This window comes from Muscardinus avellanarius (genome assembly GCF_963383645.1).
Source record: "Muscardinus avellanarius genome assembly, chromosome: 7".
Classification (NCBI taxonomy): domain Eukaryota; kingdom Metazoa; phylum Chordata; class Mammalia; order Rodentia; family Gliridae; genus Muscardinus; species Muscardinus avellanarius.
Window position 1 is genome coordinate 49,384,621 of NC_137793.1, and position 17,948 is coordinate 49,402,568.

General features: G+C 36.4%; 1 protein-coding gene across 8 annotated transcripts in view; it reads right to left on the bottom strand.

Annotated features, from left to right (window-relative positions):
* Positions 1 to 17,948, bottom strand: part of AP3S1 (adaptor related protein complex 3 subunit sigma 1) — a gene marked incomplete at both ends in the record, with an annotated part of 75,257 nt that overhangs the window by 30,316 nt on the left and 26,993 nt on the right. For 7 of the 8 annotated variants that reach the window (XM_080699297.1, XM_080699293.1, XM_080699295.1 and 4 more), the window contains one exon: positions 13,261 to 13,372. The exons of the other annotated variant lie outside the window; for it this stretch is intronic. In XM_080699297.1, coding sequence (XP_080555423.1) covers positions 13,261 to 13,372 — 112 coding nt within the window. The remainder of the gene's footprint in view (positions 1 to 13,260; positions 13,373 to 17,948) is intronic. 8 annotated transcript variants of the gene reach the window in all.

Below are 17,948 nucleotides of genomic sequence, written 5' to 3' on the forward strand. Positions count from 1 at the left end.
CAGGATCAGAGCCTGCCGAGGGGTTAGGCTGGTGCTGGGGCCAGTGAGGCCAGGATTGAAGCCTGCCGTGAGGAAGGCTGGTGCTGGGGCCTTTGAGGCCGGGATCGGAGCCTACTGAGGGGTTAGGCCGGTGCCAGGGCCAGCAAGGCTGGGATGGAGGCTGCCTTGAGGCTAGGCCGGTGCTAGGACCACTGAGGTCAGATCGGAGCCAGTCGAGGGGTTAGACTGGTGCCAGGGTCAGCGAGGCTGGGATGGAGGCTGCCTTGAGGCTAGGCCGGTGCTAGGACCACTGAGGTCGGGATCGGAGCCAGCCAAGGGGTTAGGCCAGTGTGGGGGCCAGCGAGGCCAGAATCGGGGCCTCCCATGAGGCAAGGCTGCTGCTTGAGCCAGCGAGGTCTGGATCAGTCCACCGGGTAGCCAGGCCACTACTGGGGCCGTCAAGAGTGGGATCGGTACTTGCAACGCGGCATGCACAGAGAAATATCACAGAAAATAAAAACCAGATGCTTCCCCTAATCAGCAATAACGAGGAGGAAAGGGGCAACAGGAAAAGGTCAAGTTATAGAAAGGGCCCTATAGTGAAGCAATTAAGGTGATCAATCAGAGGGTATGGAAAAGGGGAGGATGGAGCCTCTTTATAATGCAGGAGGCACATAAAAAAATGTATCAAAGTTAATCACCAAACAAGCATGGGATTGAGGGAAGGGGAGGGAATGGGATGGGGAATGGATGAGAGCTAATTGGATGATGTGTGCTTGTATATCCTCTCAAGTCTTGTATTCCAATGTGATATATGATTACAATGCACCAATAAAAATAAATTATAAATAAATAAATAAATATTCTGGTAACAGAGTATGGTATAGAAGGCAAAACCTTCCTAACATGATCCTGGGCATTTACTCTGGAATGAATGAATAGCCTAGGAAATGAGCCCCCTGCGACAGGGCTCCCTCTTCCTCCATCAAGACGAACTGTACTGAAACTTGTCTTCTTATGGTACCTGAGGTTTGTTTTCCCTTAACAGAGGAGTTACATCTTCCATTACCCTGAATACCGGTGGTTGGCTTTCCCAATTTTTAAACCAGGTACCATCTAATCCTAGATAGCCCTAAGATTAATCAGCTCATCTACCAACACACTAAAAAGAGCACTTTCACACCTCCCCTTGTAATAGAAAAAAAAATGAGGCTGAGGTGGTTCTGCTGGCAACCACTGTATGCTAGGTGTGTCAGCTAGAACCTACCACAGCATAATTTGCTATATAGTCACGGGAAGATCTTTCCTTCATTAAGTATTCTTGTCTTATTAAAAGTTTTCCCAATTAAGTCCATCTCTTATCACATAAATGTACAATCATTAAAATTCATCCTAAGTTATCATACAGAATATAGAATAAGGAGATTCACAAGTTTCTAAAAATGAGAATAGAGATAAAGGATCATTTATCTAATTCAGTTATGTACTACTGCAATATTTTATATGCCTTTCTTAGGAATATATGCTTTAATTAAAATGTTAGCTAAAAACCAGACTACTACATGTCAATCATAGACATAGGTGTCATATACAATATCATTTTTTAATTCTCACACTTACTCATTGGGAGTTGGTATTATCATTATTGCCCTCAACTTGCTGATAAGAAAAATGGGCCAAAGAGGTAAAAAAAAAAACCTACCCATAGTTATTCGCCTAATACACAGCAGAGCCTAAATGGTTATAACTACTATAAGGTACTAGATACTAGATTCACTGATCAGTCTAACAATCTCATGAGATCTATAGATAGCATATTTGAATCAAGCATAATTTTCAGGTGAAAAATTCTATGTCTATAAAGATTAAATAACATGGTCAACATTATAGTAAATTAGCATAGTAGCAATAAATAAAACAATCTCCCCAAACCAATATAACAGTCCTGTAATCATGACAAGTGCTATACATAAGTTAAATATATATTCTAACACTGCCCTTTCTAAACTGAAAAAAAAATTTAACTGTTTTCAGTTTTTTCACTTATAACTGAGCAAAAGTAATGCTCTGATAATGGTATATGCAGTATAGGAAACTATTAACAGGAATTTAGAATTATCCAGTGAACTTTCATGCCTCCATTATCAGCGTGGCACAATAAACTAAAGACAACATGACTGCTTATAAATAACTCAATTAACCCAATATCAATATTTAATGAATTTCTATTGTTGGCCTGTAAATATTTTAACACTTCCAATGAAAAAAGCTACAACAGACAGACAAAACTCTTAAAAAGGTAGATATTAGCTCTGAAATTTGCTTCTATGGCAGTCAGTATCACACCATAATAGTACGTAATAAGGAATAAAAAAGAACTATCTCTTTTTTTTAACTTATGAGGAACTGGCGGAACAAATAAGTGACATAGTGATGTATAGTAGGATTTACTTATAATGCCTTCCCAGATTTTATACAATATACAAATCTACGACAATATATACACGCCTTAGGAATACTACATCCTGGCATTAAAAAGCTTTCCAATGATCATTTGAATGGTATGATTTTATACTTAAAACATCAAAATTATAAACATTTATTTAGTTATATGTTGATGTTAAATTTTCTTGATCTGTTCTCCAAAGAATCTATAAGACCAAGAAATTTTTATCTAAATTCTTGATTTTTAATTTTCCACATTTTTATATGAAAGTTGCCCTTCTCAAAACAAGATAAAGAAACCAAGAAAATCAATTTTCAATAAGCTCTGAATAGTTCTTTGATGAAACCAAAGAAAAATAGTGAGCTACACTTCCATCCTTGTTCATCTGACCAATAATTTATTTTTTAAAGTTCATTGACTCGTTCATGATTAGCACTCCTTAAATACTTAATGAACTAGAGTAATCAAAAGGAAAGACAATATCCAGGCATGGTGGTGTACACTTGTAATCTCAGTACTTGGCGCACACTTGTATTCCCAGTACTTGGGAGACTGAGACAGGAGGATCGCATAGGTTCAAAGCCAGCCTCAACTATTTAGTGAAGCTCTCAACAACTCAGGGAGACCCTGTTTCCAAATAAAAAATCAAAATAGGTCTGGGAGTATAGCCTAGAGGTAGAAAAGCCCCTGGATTCCACCCCTAGTACCACCAAATAAATAAATAAAATAAATAAATAAATAAATAAAGGAAAGACAATAAATAACTACAAAAATGTGTATGTGTGGTGTGAAGGAATAAATCCAGGGATGTTCTACCTCTGAGCTACACTCCTGGCCCTTTTGTTTTTAAATTTATAAACAGGGTCTTGCTAAGATGCTGAAATTTGCTAAAATGACCTCAAACCTGTGATCCTCCTGTCTTAGCCTCCTAAGTACTAGGATTTTAAGTGTGTACTATTGCACCCAGCTAACTAGTCCCAGTACTTGGGATCCTCCTGTCTTAGTTTCCTAAGTACTAGGATTTTAAGTGTGTACTATTGCACCCAGCTAACTAATCCCAGTACTTGGGAGGCCTGAGAAAGGAGAGAAAACTCTAGTACTTGGGAGGCCGAGACAAGAAAATCCCAAGCCAGGCGTAGGCGTGGTGGTGCAATCTTGTAATCTCAGTATTCAGGAGGCTTAAACAGGAGGATCATGGATTCACGGCCAGCCTCAGCTACTTAGTGAGGCCCTGTTTCAAAATAAAGAATAAAAAATAGGGCTGGAGAAGCTAAGTAGAATGCCCCTGGGTTCCATCCCCAATACTTAAAAAAAAAAAAAAAAAATCGTAGGTTCAAGACCAGCCTGGGAAACTTAGCAAGAACTTATTTCAAAATAAAAATTATAAAAAGATGGGGATATATCTCCAATGTAGATCACCCCTGTGTTCAATCCCTAGTACCATAAAACAAATGCTGAACTACAGAACTTTCTATATGTTTGTGGTAATGATAAATGTAGTAGCTGTAAAGTAAATTATAAAACTTTTTTTTGCTGGATGTGGTAGTGAACACTTGCGATCTCGGTTCTTGGGAGGCTGAGACAGGAGAATCAGAGGTTTACAGCCAGCCTCAGCAAATTAGTGAGGCCATCAGCAACTTTGTGAGAACCTGTTTCAACGTAAAAAGAATAATATAGGGCTGGGCATGTAGCTTGGAGGAAGGATGCCCCTGCATTCAATCCCTAGTACCACCACCAAAGTAATAATACTACTACTAATAACAATAATTAATAATAATAATAATAATAATAAACACTTCTTTTTGTGACATAACGGATGAACATATGATAATTCCATGAGGCTTTGTAAATATCTCTAGTCTACTTTTGTAATTGAAAAATGACAACTGTCCTTAAGTTCTCTTTTATGTATCATATCTAATATTAAAAAATAAATTATGGCCAGGTGTGGTGGCGCACGCTTGTAATCCCCGCACTTGGGAGGCGGAGACAGGAGGATTGCGCTGGTTTGGAGCCAGCCTCGCTGGCTTAAGAGACCCTGCTTCAAAAAATAAATAAATAAATAAAAATAAATAAATATAATATATATATGTATGTATGTATATATATGTCTGGGAGTGTAGCCCGGAGGTAGAAGGGCTTCCAGGAATCTCAGTACCACACACACTAAATAAATAAATAAATAAATAAAGAAAGAAAGAAAGAAAGAAAGAAAGAAGGTGGAGGGCATGGTTTAGTGGTAGAGCACAAGCTCAGCATGTGTGAGGACCTGAGATGAATCCCAAGCACATACACAAAAAACAACTGTCAATGTTTGAACATTAATAGCTAAAAAATTTTATAAAACACAAGGGATTTTTTCTACTTTCCACACGCACAAAACAGAACTTACTTCAAATATTAGAGAATATTTGTTCTTTGACAATTCCCCATCTAATTTCCTTCTAAGATATAACAACTATTCTTTCATTAACAATTAAAATGAGCTACAGCATCAAAAAAATAAGAGATGACAATCTCAGAACACAAGTACAAAAGACTTCTGATTTACCTTTACAAAACTTTCTATTTGAAGATGGCGACCGAGAAAAGCAGCATTTATGAGTCCTGCTAAAACTCGATCTCTATTGCCACAACATCAGCGCTTTTCATAGCCAGAAAACACTATCAGCAGAGAAATAAAAAATGTAAATACAAGGGACAGAAAAAAAAAAAAAAGACTAGAAGAACAATCAGAAACCAGAAAAGAAATCAAGCCCGCAATGTGTTGGCGGAGACATGCCGGCACCATCTTCCCTCACAGCACCAGACTCCAGAGAGGAAAGGTAAACAAGGAGCTGAAGTGAGCAGCTGCGGATCATTAGGGTGTAATTCAGCAGTTCTTTCAGCGCAAAGAACGTCTAAAACTCCCAGTGGCCAAGCTCAGCATGCCCTCCAGGAACTCAGAACGGAGCTCAAAACCAGAAAAGAAATACGCCAGTTTCACGGCTGAGGGTGTTGCAGCGGCGACATATTGCCAGCAGTGGCGGTGAATTCACCGTGCCCTGCGACAGCTCCTGATCAGCGCGCATAATAACTGTGAGTGAAATTGCATAAAGGAGAAATCCCTGTACTGCATTCACAAGGATATGCGCAGCTTTAATAATCTCCCTGGCCTTTATAGCAGTACTACACTGTTTCAATTATTGTAGCTTTATAAGGTTTGAAATCAGAAAATGTACATCTTCCAGCTTTGTTCTTTTTTGAGATTGTTTTGGGTATTGAGAGTTCATATTTCATGTTAGGATAGATTTTTTCTGGGGAAAAAATGTATGATAGTTTCACCTTAAAAAAAGAAAAAGAAAAAATATCCTCTGGTAAGAAAGAAAGCAAAAAGAAATATTGAAATGTTATCTCTAAATGATCAAAAGTTTGATATCAGACAAATGAATGTTATGTGAGATTATCATTGTTAATTTTGGATAAATTGCTATAATATTAGGTGTCAACCACTAAGCCAGGCATGGGACGAAGGGATGGGGAGGGAATGGTATGGGGATTGGGTAGGGGCTAACTGGGTGATGTGTGCATGTATGTCTACACAAGTTTTGTATCCCATTATGATGTATGAATACAATGCACCAACAAAAAATAAAAATAAAAAAAAATTTAAAAATCTCTTTTTTTCTTTCTTAATAACAGTATTTCTCTTCAGTAAAAGACTTATTTGAAATGGGATAATATCTCTTTTTATACCTCTTCTAACTCTAGTAGCTAATTCAGGTAAATAAAAAATAATGTTTTGAGAGCCAAGAGTGGTGGCACACACCTGTAATTCCAGTACTTGGGAGGCTAAGACAAGAGAATCACAGGTTCAAAGACAGCCTCAGCAAGTAGTGAGACTCTCTACTTAGTGAGACTCGGTTTCTAAATAAGAAATAAAATTAGACTGAGGGTGTAGCTCAAAGGTAGAATGCCTCTGGATTCAATCGTAATATGACAAAAAAAAACAAAACAGTGTTTTGGAATGTACTATATGTGTCTTACTACCCTCTTCAGTTATGGATAACCAAGAGAAAAATAGAAAGTACAGTTTATACTAAAACAGTTTCTTCCTATAAAAGCATAAAGCATTTTGAAATAAATAATAAATTACTCCCTATATGAAATAAAAATGTAATAATGAACAAAGTTTTAAAGCAATGGGATATATAGTCTTGATCAATCTTAACTGTTACCAATCCATCTGTGAGTAAAATATGGTTTGTTTCTTTACCAGAAAAACAATGAAAAAAACAAAACTGTTTCTCAAGATAGATTTAAGAGTAATGAGACATATTAATGTTCCCTTTATCACTTATTTTTATTAACAATTATAATATCAAAAGTTTTAGTCCTTCTATATTTCCTTTTTTTTGGGGGGGGGAGTACTGGGGATTGAACCAAGGGGCATTCTACCTCTGAGCTGCACCTCCAGCTCTTTTTTATTTTGAAAGAGGGTCTCACTAAGTTACCACCCATTGCCCTTGTACCTGAAATCCTCCTTTCTCAGCCTCCCAAGTCTGAGATTACAGGCTTGAGCCATTGCTCATTTTTATGGCAAACACTGCTTGTTCTATAGTCCTCCCACAGAGGGTTGCTGCTTCATGCAGCTCCCAAATAATTGTTCTGTGATTCTTGCCATGGAAGGTCTCTGCTCCCTACAGCTTCCTAAAAATTATCCCATGGTTCCTACCCTGGAAGGTAGCTGCTCTAAGTTTCTCGCACGACAGTGACATGAAGCCTAATATGATAATTTTAAGAGAATTTAAATAACTGGGGGATCAGGGAGGAGATAGATGACAATTCTTTTGCCTGTCTGTAGCCAGGGCCTTACTTTTATAGAAACTTTGGGCAAGGCATCATAAAAGTTAATCATACACAGAAGCTAACAATTGTCACAGGTTACAATAAAGAAGATCAGTGAGGCAGGCATATGACAAGCTTGGAGGAAGGAGGGATTAGATATTACTGAGCAGAGGCAACATCAAAGACCGCACCTTAGAGACTGCACCAGGTCTCTTGGAATTGACCGCTTGCACACAAATCCCACCCGGCCAAATATCACGTATTCAAACTGAGCTGGTCCAAGATGATAATCTCCATGTATGTTCTAAGATGGCCCTTAACATCTGATATTTCTGAGCTTGGTTTCTCTGAATTTCTGAATTTATTACTTAAATTTTTTGCTTGGGTTGATTTACCATTTATTCTATAACCTAACTATAGCTCAAACTATACCCTTTTTCCTGCTGATTTAAACAAAACATACAACTCCTGAGAAACAAAACTTCCTTTTTATATGCAGCTTTCTCCAACTTAAAAGTACTGACACTGTATTCCTACATTTTTGCACTATCCAGAAAGAGAAAGAAAACACAAGTTTAGTGTGTTCCTTTATGATAATCTTAATCCAATATAATTATTTAGTGAAAATTCCTGGTGACAGAGTCCTTTTTTTTTTTTTTTTTTTTTTTTTGGTGGTACTGGGGATGGAACCCAGGAGTCTTTCTACCTCCAAGCTACACTACCAGTCTATTTTTTATTCTTTACTTTGAAACAGGGTTTCACTGAGTTGGAAAGGGCCTAAGTAGCTGAGGCTGTCCACAAGCCACGACCTTCCTGTCTCAGTCTCCCAAATGCTGGGAGACTGAGACAGCTTGTAAACCACTACACCTGGCGAGTCAATTTAAAAAAAAAAAAAAAAATTTTTTTTGCTTTTTTCTTTTATTGTACAAAAGATTGAACTCAGGGACATTCCACCTCTGAGTTACATCCACAGCCCTACTTTTTCTTCTTTATTTTGAAACAGGGTCTCATTAAGTTGCAGAGGGCCTTAGTAGTTGAGTCTAGCCATGAACCTGTGATCCTCCTGTCTTAACCTTCCAAGTACTGGGATTACAAAAGCATGTGGCTCCATGACTAGCAATTTTTCAAATTTGTATAGAACATGTTACATATAAATACAAAATACAAAACATAGATGTACCCAGAGATTAATGATTTTCACAAATTAAACATATCAAATATTAACTAGCACTCAGTTGAAAAGTTTCTACTAGTCTGTAATAATTACCATATTTTATTTTCTAACTATTCCTCTAACTAACCTTTGGACCTTTGTCAGTTATTTTACACAGAATATTACATATGAGGTATTAAACTCACAAATTCAGCAATTATCTTTCAAGGACCTACTATATGTAAAGAGCCATTCTACATAATAGGGAAAAAATCCATAAATAAATAAAAATCCTAGACATCATGGACTTTATGTTCTTGTAAGGGTAAATCACAATAAATACAACAGAGTAGATCAACTATTTATTATAGTAGATGGTGCACAGGGCATGATGGTGCACGCTTGTAATCCCTGTGCTTGGGAGGCAGAGACAGGAGAATCGCTCAGGTTCGAAGCCAGCCGTGCTGGCTTAAAAGGCCCTGTTTCCACATTTTAAAAAAAAAAAAAAAAAGTAAAATATAGGTCTGGGAGTGTAGCCCATGGGAGTGTATCCCAGAGGTAGAAGGGCTTCCAGGAACCCCAGTACCACCAAAAAATAAAATATAGTAGATGGCGCTATATGAAATATATAATACATATTAACATAATATATATTATATAATATAATATATAATATATAAGTAATATTATATATTATATAATATAATGAAAAGAATAATAAAAGAGGAAAGGGGTTAGAAAATGTAGAAGTATTTTTAGAGAGGATGGCCAGAGAATACCCTATCAAGAAGGTAACATCTAGGTCAAAATCTGAAAGAATGATGGAACTAGGCAAGGGAGTATCAAATGAGAGGATATTCTAGGTGCAAAGATCAGTAAGTACAAAGATTCTGAGATAGGAACATGCCTGGCATATCTGAGGAACGGCAAGGAGGCTATGCAATGGGGAAAGGAACAGAAGATGAAGGCAAGGGGAAGGAAGATCAGCTGGGGTCTTATACTATTATTTTAGGGAATTTGGCTTTTATTCTGAGTACAACAGTGTTAAAAAGTGGCACATTTCAACAGGATAACCCTGGCTGTTTCAGAGAAAAGACCAAGGAGAAAACAGTAGAAACAGGGAGGGAGGCCAGTTTGGAACCTTTGCCATAACAATACAGGCAAGTATTTTTGTGGCTTGGACAAAAGGTGGTGGCAGTGGAGAGAATGGTAAATGGTCAGATTTTATACAGCCAATAGGATTTGCTGAAGAGACAGATGTAGAAAGGTCACAAAATGAGAGTTCAAGGACAAATACCCAGGTTTTGGCTGGTTTGACTGGAAGACTAAAGTTATTAACTGTACAAGAAATGCAGATTTTTTTAATGGACCAACCAGAACTCAGTTTGGGACATGTTAAGTTTGAGGTCATCATAAGATAACCAACTGGAGCTGTCTAGTAGGCAGTTGGATGATCAGGTCAGTAGTTTAGTGGCAAGATACGAGCTAAAAATTTAAATTTTGGTGTCAACAATACACAGGTAATATTTGGATACAACACCTAGCAAATGAATAAAGAAGGCATTCAAGGATGGAACCTTTATGGCATCATCAACATTTGAAAGTAGGTGAGATCAGAAAACTAAAATGAAGTAGCAAAATACAAGGTAGGAGAGAAAAGCAGGCAAGTAGGTTGTTCTAGAAACCAAGTTAAACAAGTAGTTCATGGAGAAGAATTATCAATATCTTAAATAAAGGAGAACTGAAGAGAACTCTTAGATTCAGCAATAATATAGCTCAAAGTCTGACTGGAGTGGGTTTAAGAGAGAACAGAAGAAACACTTAAGACTTAGTATACTTTAAAAAAAAAAGTTTTGCTTAAGCTGGGCATGGTGGCGCAAGCTTATAATCTCCACACTTGGGAGGCAGAGACAGGAGGATCGCGCAGGTTCAAAGCCAGCCTCACTGGCTTAAGAGACCCTGTTTCCAAATAAAAATATAAAACATAGGTCTGGGAGTGTAGCCCGGAGGTAGAAGGGCACCCAGGAACCCCGGTACCACCAAATAAATAAATAAATAAATAAATGAATAAATAAATAAATGTTTTGCTTAAAGGGAAGATAAAAAGACAATGCCTAAAGAAGAAAAATAGGTTCAGGACTTTTTTTTTTTTTTTAAAGATGGAGAGTGTCTTGTAAGCTGGGAGAAATGACTAGAGGACAAGGGAAAAAATAATAATACAAAAGAAAAGGGGAGGATTGCTTGAACAAGAAGATGATAACTACTATATAAGTTCATGGGTTGGCCTTAGCACGGTGAGTTCATCCCTGAAAGAAGATAAGAGTATACAGCACAAATGTAGATGGTTAAATAGACAGAGCTTGTGAAAGTTCTCTTCTGAATGCTTCAATTTTGTCTGTGATCCAGGAAGCAAGAGGCTAGAAGTGCTGGAGGTTTGAAAAGACAGGGGATGTATTACTAAGTCATCTAGAACTATGAGAAAGTAAATGCACCAGGAAATAAAATGAGATTACTGGGTAGCATTAAGGACTCAAAGAGGCTAGGAATCACAAATTAAAGTGAGACTAGTGAGTATGTTTTCTTTTCCTCTAAGTATTTTCACATGTATGAGTACAGGAAAGCAGTTAAGGATACAGAAGCCTATGTTACCATTATAGACTACGGAATTTAAGCTGAACGAAGAAAGGTAGGACATCAGTACAATCACAGTGAGTGAAAAAATGATAGATTTTTTTAAAATGGAGGAACTGGATGGGCCCAAAGACTTCTTGGATAATAGAAATAATGATATGAAAAGATATGAAAAGAGATGGTTGAGAGAAGGAAGAAACTTCAAAATTGAGATTACGAACTGGTGGAAGTTTGGATAACAATGAGGCCTAGAAAGAAGTAGTAAAGTAGGTCTGACAGCAAAATTCAGTGAGGGAAAGGAGTTGCAGGCTGCTGGCAGAGTTATGCATATGTATACTGAAATCATTAAGAATCCTAAGCAGTCTTGGAATGAGTGACAGTGAACTAAGAAATACAATTTGTTAGAAGATAATGCTCCCTCGACTTTGTTTCTGCACATATGAGAAGCAGAGGCACTTGCTGTCTTTGTTCTGAACAATCTTTCTTTTTTTTTAAAGGGTTTTCAAAAATGTTTTAAAATTATTTTATTTATTTTATTTTTGGTGGTACTGGGGGTGGAACCCAGAGGCTTTCTATTTCTGGGCTATATTCCCAGACCTATTTTATACTTTATTTGGAAACAGGATCTCACTAAGTTGCTGAGCGCCTCACTAAATAGCTGAGGCTGGCTTTGAACCTGTTTGATCTTCCGGTCTCAGCCTCCCAAGTGTGGGAATTACAAGTGTGCACCACCACGCCCACCTCTGAACAATCATTTTAAGCATGCTATGTAACAGACTTGGAAAATACAGCATCATCCTCCTGAGAAAGAGATTCACCTCCTCCCTTGAAAGAAAAGAGAGAATCTTTTCCTGGCAACAAAGGCCAAGAATACTATGTGTCCATTATAAAAGATTCCAGTTCCCAAAGCTTGAAGCTCCTCACCTATAACTCCACCTGCTGTGTAGACAGGTGGTCACCTGGCCTTCTCCACTTCACCCTTTCAGAATTACTGATATTGTGGCTGATTAAAAAAAAATTATAATGCTTTTGCTGTTAATAATAAAACCTTTTCTTTCTGACTCAGAGGTTTTCTTTGGCCAACAACTATGAAAATGTGGAGGGATAAATTGTCAGCTTACAAATAGAATAAAATCTTCAACCCTTGACTACTGTTGACAAAATCTCCAAGGAAAGAGAGATATATAAAGACATGATTAAAATCAAATTGATAGAAAGTGGAATAATTTGATAACATGAAGATGTCACAGAATCTTCTAGAAAGACAAGCAATATAAAACAATCTAAGAGAAAACAGCTACTACTTAAGAGGGTAGGAAGTAAGACAGTAAGCAAGGCTTAACTTAGAGCAAAAAGTCAAGTAGTATTCATAGAAAAAGTTAAAAGACAATTGTCTCGTGAGTTACTCTGAGTTACAGGGACATTATGAAAAGATTTCAGGAGACAGAGAGTTAGGTTTTAGGGTCAGATTTGAATATATGTAATGAGAGACCTGTGAATTGTGGGTTCCTTGTGGTAACTCACATGAACAGGAAATAAGTCTTAATGAACTCAGGTTTTTGTTTTTTGTTTTTTGGTAGTGAATATTGAACCCAGGGGCATTCTACCCTGAGCCATACTACCCTCCAGGCTTTTAAAATTTTTATTTTGAACTAGAACCTGCATACGCCGGATGTGGTGGTGCACGCTTGTAATCCCCGCGCTTGGGAGGCTGAGACAGGAGGATCTCGCAGGTTCGAAGCCAGCCTCAGCTGGCATAAGAGACCCTGTTTCCAAATAAAATATAAAATAGGTCTGGGAGTGTAGCCCGGAGATAGAAGGCCCCTGGGTTTCACCCCCAGTACGAAAAAAAAAAAAAAAATCTGAACTAGAACCTGCATTCTTCCTATCTCAGCCTCCCTCCCAAATACTGGAATTATAGACATGTGCCACCATTCCTCGCCTGACATAATTCTTAATCAGATTAAGTTTCTTTACCTATTTCTATATCCCTTATTCTTCTTTTAGCCACCCAATAGCTTATGGAACATTTATTTCTTATCTAATGAAACATCCTTAAAAAAATCTTTTTTCAGTGCTAGGGAGTGAATGCCTTATGCATATTAGGTAAGTGCACTATTAATAAGCAATAACTCCTGCCCTTAGAAAATGTTAAATATAAAAGCTTTTAAAAACATAAAATGTAAAAACTATTAAAGACATTAAGAGACAAGTGTTAACTTACTTGAATCAGATCTAAAATGCCAAGTTCACTTTCTGAAGAATCCACACAGAAGACAAAATAGAGCGTTGCATAATGTCTATAAATAAGTTTGTTGTCAGATCCTCCAATTAACCTAAATGATAAAACAAATAAAATGTTATAGAGACGAAATGCAAAGCATTTTATTCGCTCAAGCAAAGTGAGAATTCCTTTAAAAAACGTAAAACTGAAAGGTAACATATAATGGTATAACATTCAAGTGTACTTATTTCAGAAACTAAATAAATTAGGATGGCTGTTTTCTTCGGAAATGCCAAATAAAAGAAGCCAGTGCTCATTAAACTATTTATTGAGTAACTAGTATGTGCAAGGCACTGATAGTGGGTAAAGAGCAACAAACAAAAATACCAGCTAGTAAAAGATGCTACATCAGGAAACAAAATAAGATAATGCCACTTTATTGGGTTCACCATTTCAGACTGGGTATTAAAAAGTGAAATCTAGGCAGAGATCATTAGATTAGGAGCTAGCCATGAAGAAACTTAGAGATGAGCAATTCAGGCTAAGGTGACAACTAATAAAAATGCCACTTCATGAAGAACAAAGTATGTATGTTCAAGGAAGAGAAAAGACCAGTGGAAAAGAAAACATTAGTAAAACAATAAAGTCAAAGAAGTAGGGAAAAATTAGATCATAGGGCATTTGTAAGTGCTTACTAGATTTAACTCCATAGGTCACAGTAAATGACACAGCTTAAGACTGATATATCAACTAGAAAAAAAAAAAAAGAATGACATTTCTTAAGTTTTAGACAGATATACCATCAAAATCTCCAAAAATACATTGTTTTGAAATATAAATGAAAGAAAAGTGAACTAAGGTAATTCTTTCAAGTACGTTTTTATTTATATTTTCTGGAATTTCAGCATTTTAAAAATAACTTAGGAATCATTTGAGACAGTTTATATTATTCTAAATATAGTTTAGCTCTATCATACATAAGTTTATGTTAACAAATTCACTTCAAGAGAAACCTAAACACTAACATAATTTAAAAAAAATCAAGGCTAAATGTAACAAAAGCTTACTAAACAGTCAAACAAAATACAGGAAATACCATGTATTTCTTACTATTAAACATAATACTAAATTTACAGGTTCTGTATAAAAACTTCTCCAAATAAATGCCATGCTGTGTTAATAGCAAAAGCAGAAATGACGTCCAAAAAGAATTAAGAGTTGCTATAATAATGGATTCTTTCTAAAAAAAAAAAATTACTTTCAAAATATATATATGTTCCTTAAAGTTCTGAAATTACGTTTATAACTGTAGTTACAACTGTTCCCTAAAAAAGACAAAAAGAATACAAACAGCAGGCTTCACTATATCCCAAATCCTCAATTTAGTGATTTTCTTAAATTTTGTTTTAAAAGAAAGCCAAATTTCTGAAACAAGTTTCAAAATGGCCACTATTATTTAAAGAAACCAAAGATACTAATATGGCAAGTACATACTTTGCCTTAAAAATACAATTTTTGTCTTCAAAGTATAGTACAATACTGACACAACTTCTTGTATGAAATGCAATACAGAATATAGTACGGCAGAATTTCTGAAATATTCTTATTTCAAGTTATTTCAGGGGAGAAAACTGAGGTCCATGAATTTGTGTGACCTGAGGAAATCAGCCTATTAGTAATGAAAATAGAACCAAACTAGATGTATAGCCTCACTTCTGTTGTAGTATTTGTTTTCTACTTCATATAAACTTAGAATAGTCACAATTTCAAGCCATAATTTCTGTCTACTACATGTCATATACTGTTCTGGGTGGTTAAGTTTCCTATAAGATGAGAAATTATGCAACGAGAGGAAGTTACAGTAATGGCAAAGATAACTCCTACAGAAATTTGGGGAAATTAGGTATAAATAAAATTTAAAAGCAGAAGCAGATATACTTTGTTCCAATCATTAAATTAGAATTCTTGAATTAATAGAAAAACTTACAAGTTGCAAGTATGCATTATATATTTAAGTATATATTTAAGTACATATTAAGTATATATTAAGTATATTACATATAAAGTATATTATGTATTAAGTATATATTAAGTATATTTAAGTATATATTTAAGTATAGCATGATTTAAGCTTTTAAGAAATCCAAGTAATGAAAAGGAATTTATGGTCAATAAGAATGGATTCTGTTTCCCTGTGCTACTGTACACAAGATGTATCATATATACTAAAATATAAAAAACTCTAGGTTTATAGTTATTCTGTTATTAATGATACTGAGAGTCACAGTTTAGTTTGAATTCTCAATGAGAAAAGTCTTAAGTATATTAATTATATAAATAAAAGTAGTATATTTTTAAAACAAACTTTTTTCATAGAAACCATTAATTTGAAAAATAATACTTACCAAGCTAATTTTAAGTAATTCTTACTTATTCATTTAATAGATTAGCTAAATTTTAATTTATACCATAAATTATGTATGTACATAGATACAAAGACATATTTGAAAAACAAGCTTCAATCTTTATAGTAAAAAAATAAAGAAATTATATATATAGCTACACTTTTTTTGGGTGGTGCTGGAAACTGAACATACTAGCACATTGTAGGCAAACACTACCACTGAGCTACATCCCCACTCATTTTTATTTTTACTTTTATTTTGAGTCAGTCTCACTAGTTGCCTAGGCCGGGCACAAACTTGTAATCCTGAGTCTGGGAAGATGGTGACTGAGAGAAGCAGCACTTACAAGTCCTGTTGACACCTGGTCTCCATTGCCTCAAAAACAACATTCTACAAAGCCAGAATAAAAACGATAAATACAAAGGACAGAGAATAAGAAGATTAGAAGACTGACCAGAAAACAAACAAACAAACAAAAAAACCCGCCCACCTTGAGGCGGCGTGCGCCACACCAGCATCAACTGGCCTTACAACTCCAGACTCCAGAGACAAAAAGAAAAACAAGGACCTGAACTGAGCAGCTGCAGATTCACAGGTTGTAAGTCATCAGTTCTTCCTGCACAAATACCAGCTATAACTTACAGCAACCGAGCTGAGCAAGCCCTCAAGGGATCCAGAGCAGAGCTCAACACCAGAATAAAAAAAAAACCTGTAACCCTTGTGGCCCAGGTTGCTGCTGCGGTGCCATCTTACCAGCAGCAGCCAAGCTCACTACACCCACCAGAGATCCAGGTCAGTATGCACCAATATCGTAAGTAAAACTGTGGTCCCCATAGGATAAGTCCCATTGTTGTTCCCCCAGAGACTCGCACAGCTGCGATAAACTCCCTAGGTCTGAGATTTGGCAGTTCATCCCAGTGAAGGAGTAGTGGCAGCTGAGAGTAACCACATTCTCCAGAGATGAAAAGCAGCTCTCAATAACACCATAAGTGAAGCCATAGTTCCGTGGGAAATCACGCAGCCTGGCACCCCAAGGGTCGCCTGCAGTCCCGATAAACTCTCTGAATCTGAGACTTCGCAGCGTTACAACCCGAAGATGTAGGAGTAGAGTCTGCTATTAGACATAGCAGAGGCTCAGACAGACTCAGGCTCTGATCAGTGAAAAGTGTGGGGGGAGACTTATTCTTAATAATAGATCCAACTAGTAGTATCTCTGGGATCATTACAGACCTCCCAATCATGAAAAAGGGGGAAAAGTGAGACCAGCCCAGCTTTAGCTGTGGAGAACAGAGACTCCTCTGCTTACCTGCTGAACCTCTAAATTCCCACTACTAAGATTGGATCAGACATAATATCCACAAAAGACAAGATGCCAAACATCAGAAAAACAAGCCTGAAAATATGAGAACTAGGAATAGTGGAGAAATAATGGAAATCACAAATACTGACCTACAAGAAATGCAAAAAGGAGAATTCTGAATCCTGATCTTCAATATGATGAAAGGCCTCAAAGCACATGTACAGGAAATGAAAGAGCAAGTAGAAACACTAGAAAAGAATCAGAAAGAGGTCTGGAATGGAATGAAAGAGTCAATAAATGAAATGAAGACAGCAATAGAAAGAAATTCTGGAACATTAGATAAAATGGAAAACAGAATATCACTTTAGGAAGACAGTTCATTCTAAACCAAAAGCACAATCAACAGCATATAGAAGTCATTGCAGCAACAAAACCTAAATATTCAACAAATATGGGACAATATGAAGTGTCCTGATTTATGGATAAAAGGCATTGAAGAATGAATATAGGTACAGACCAAGGGTATTAATAATCTACTCAGAGAAATAAGTTCAGAGAATTTTCCAAACATGGCAAGAGACTTACACGTTCAGGAACCATACAGAAGACCATTAAGACAATATCAAAGAAGGACCTCCCCACACCATGTAATAATCAAAATGACCAACAAAGAGGCCAAGAAAAGAATCTTAAAAGCAGTGAGAACAAAATAATGGGTGACATATATGGCAAAACAATACAAATCACCCCACACTATACAACCAAGTCATGAATGCTAGGAGAGACTGGTATGATGTGATCCAGACCCTGGAAGAAAAGAACTTCCACCCAAAATTGCAATATCCAGTAAAGTTATTATTCAAAATTGACAGAGTAAAATTTTGGGTGTTTCAAGATAAGCAGAACCTCAAAATATTCATGAATACAAAGCCAACAAAGAAAAAATACTTAAAGAAATAAACCATACAGAAGAAAAAAGAAAC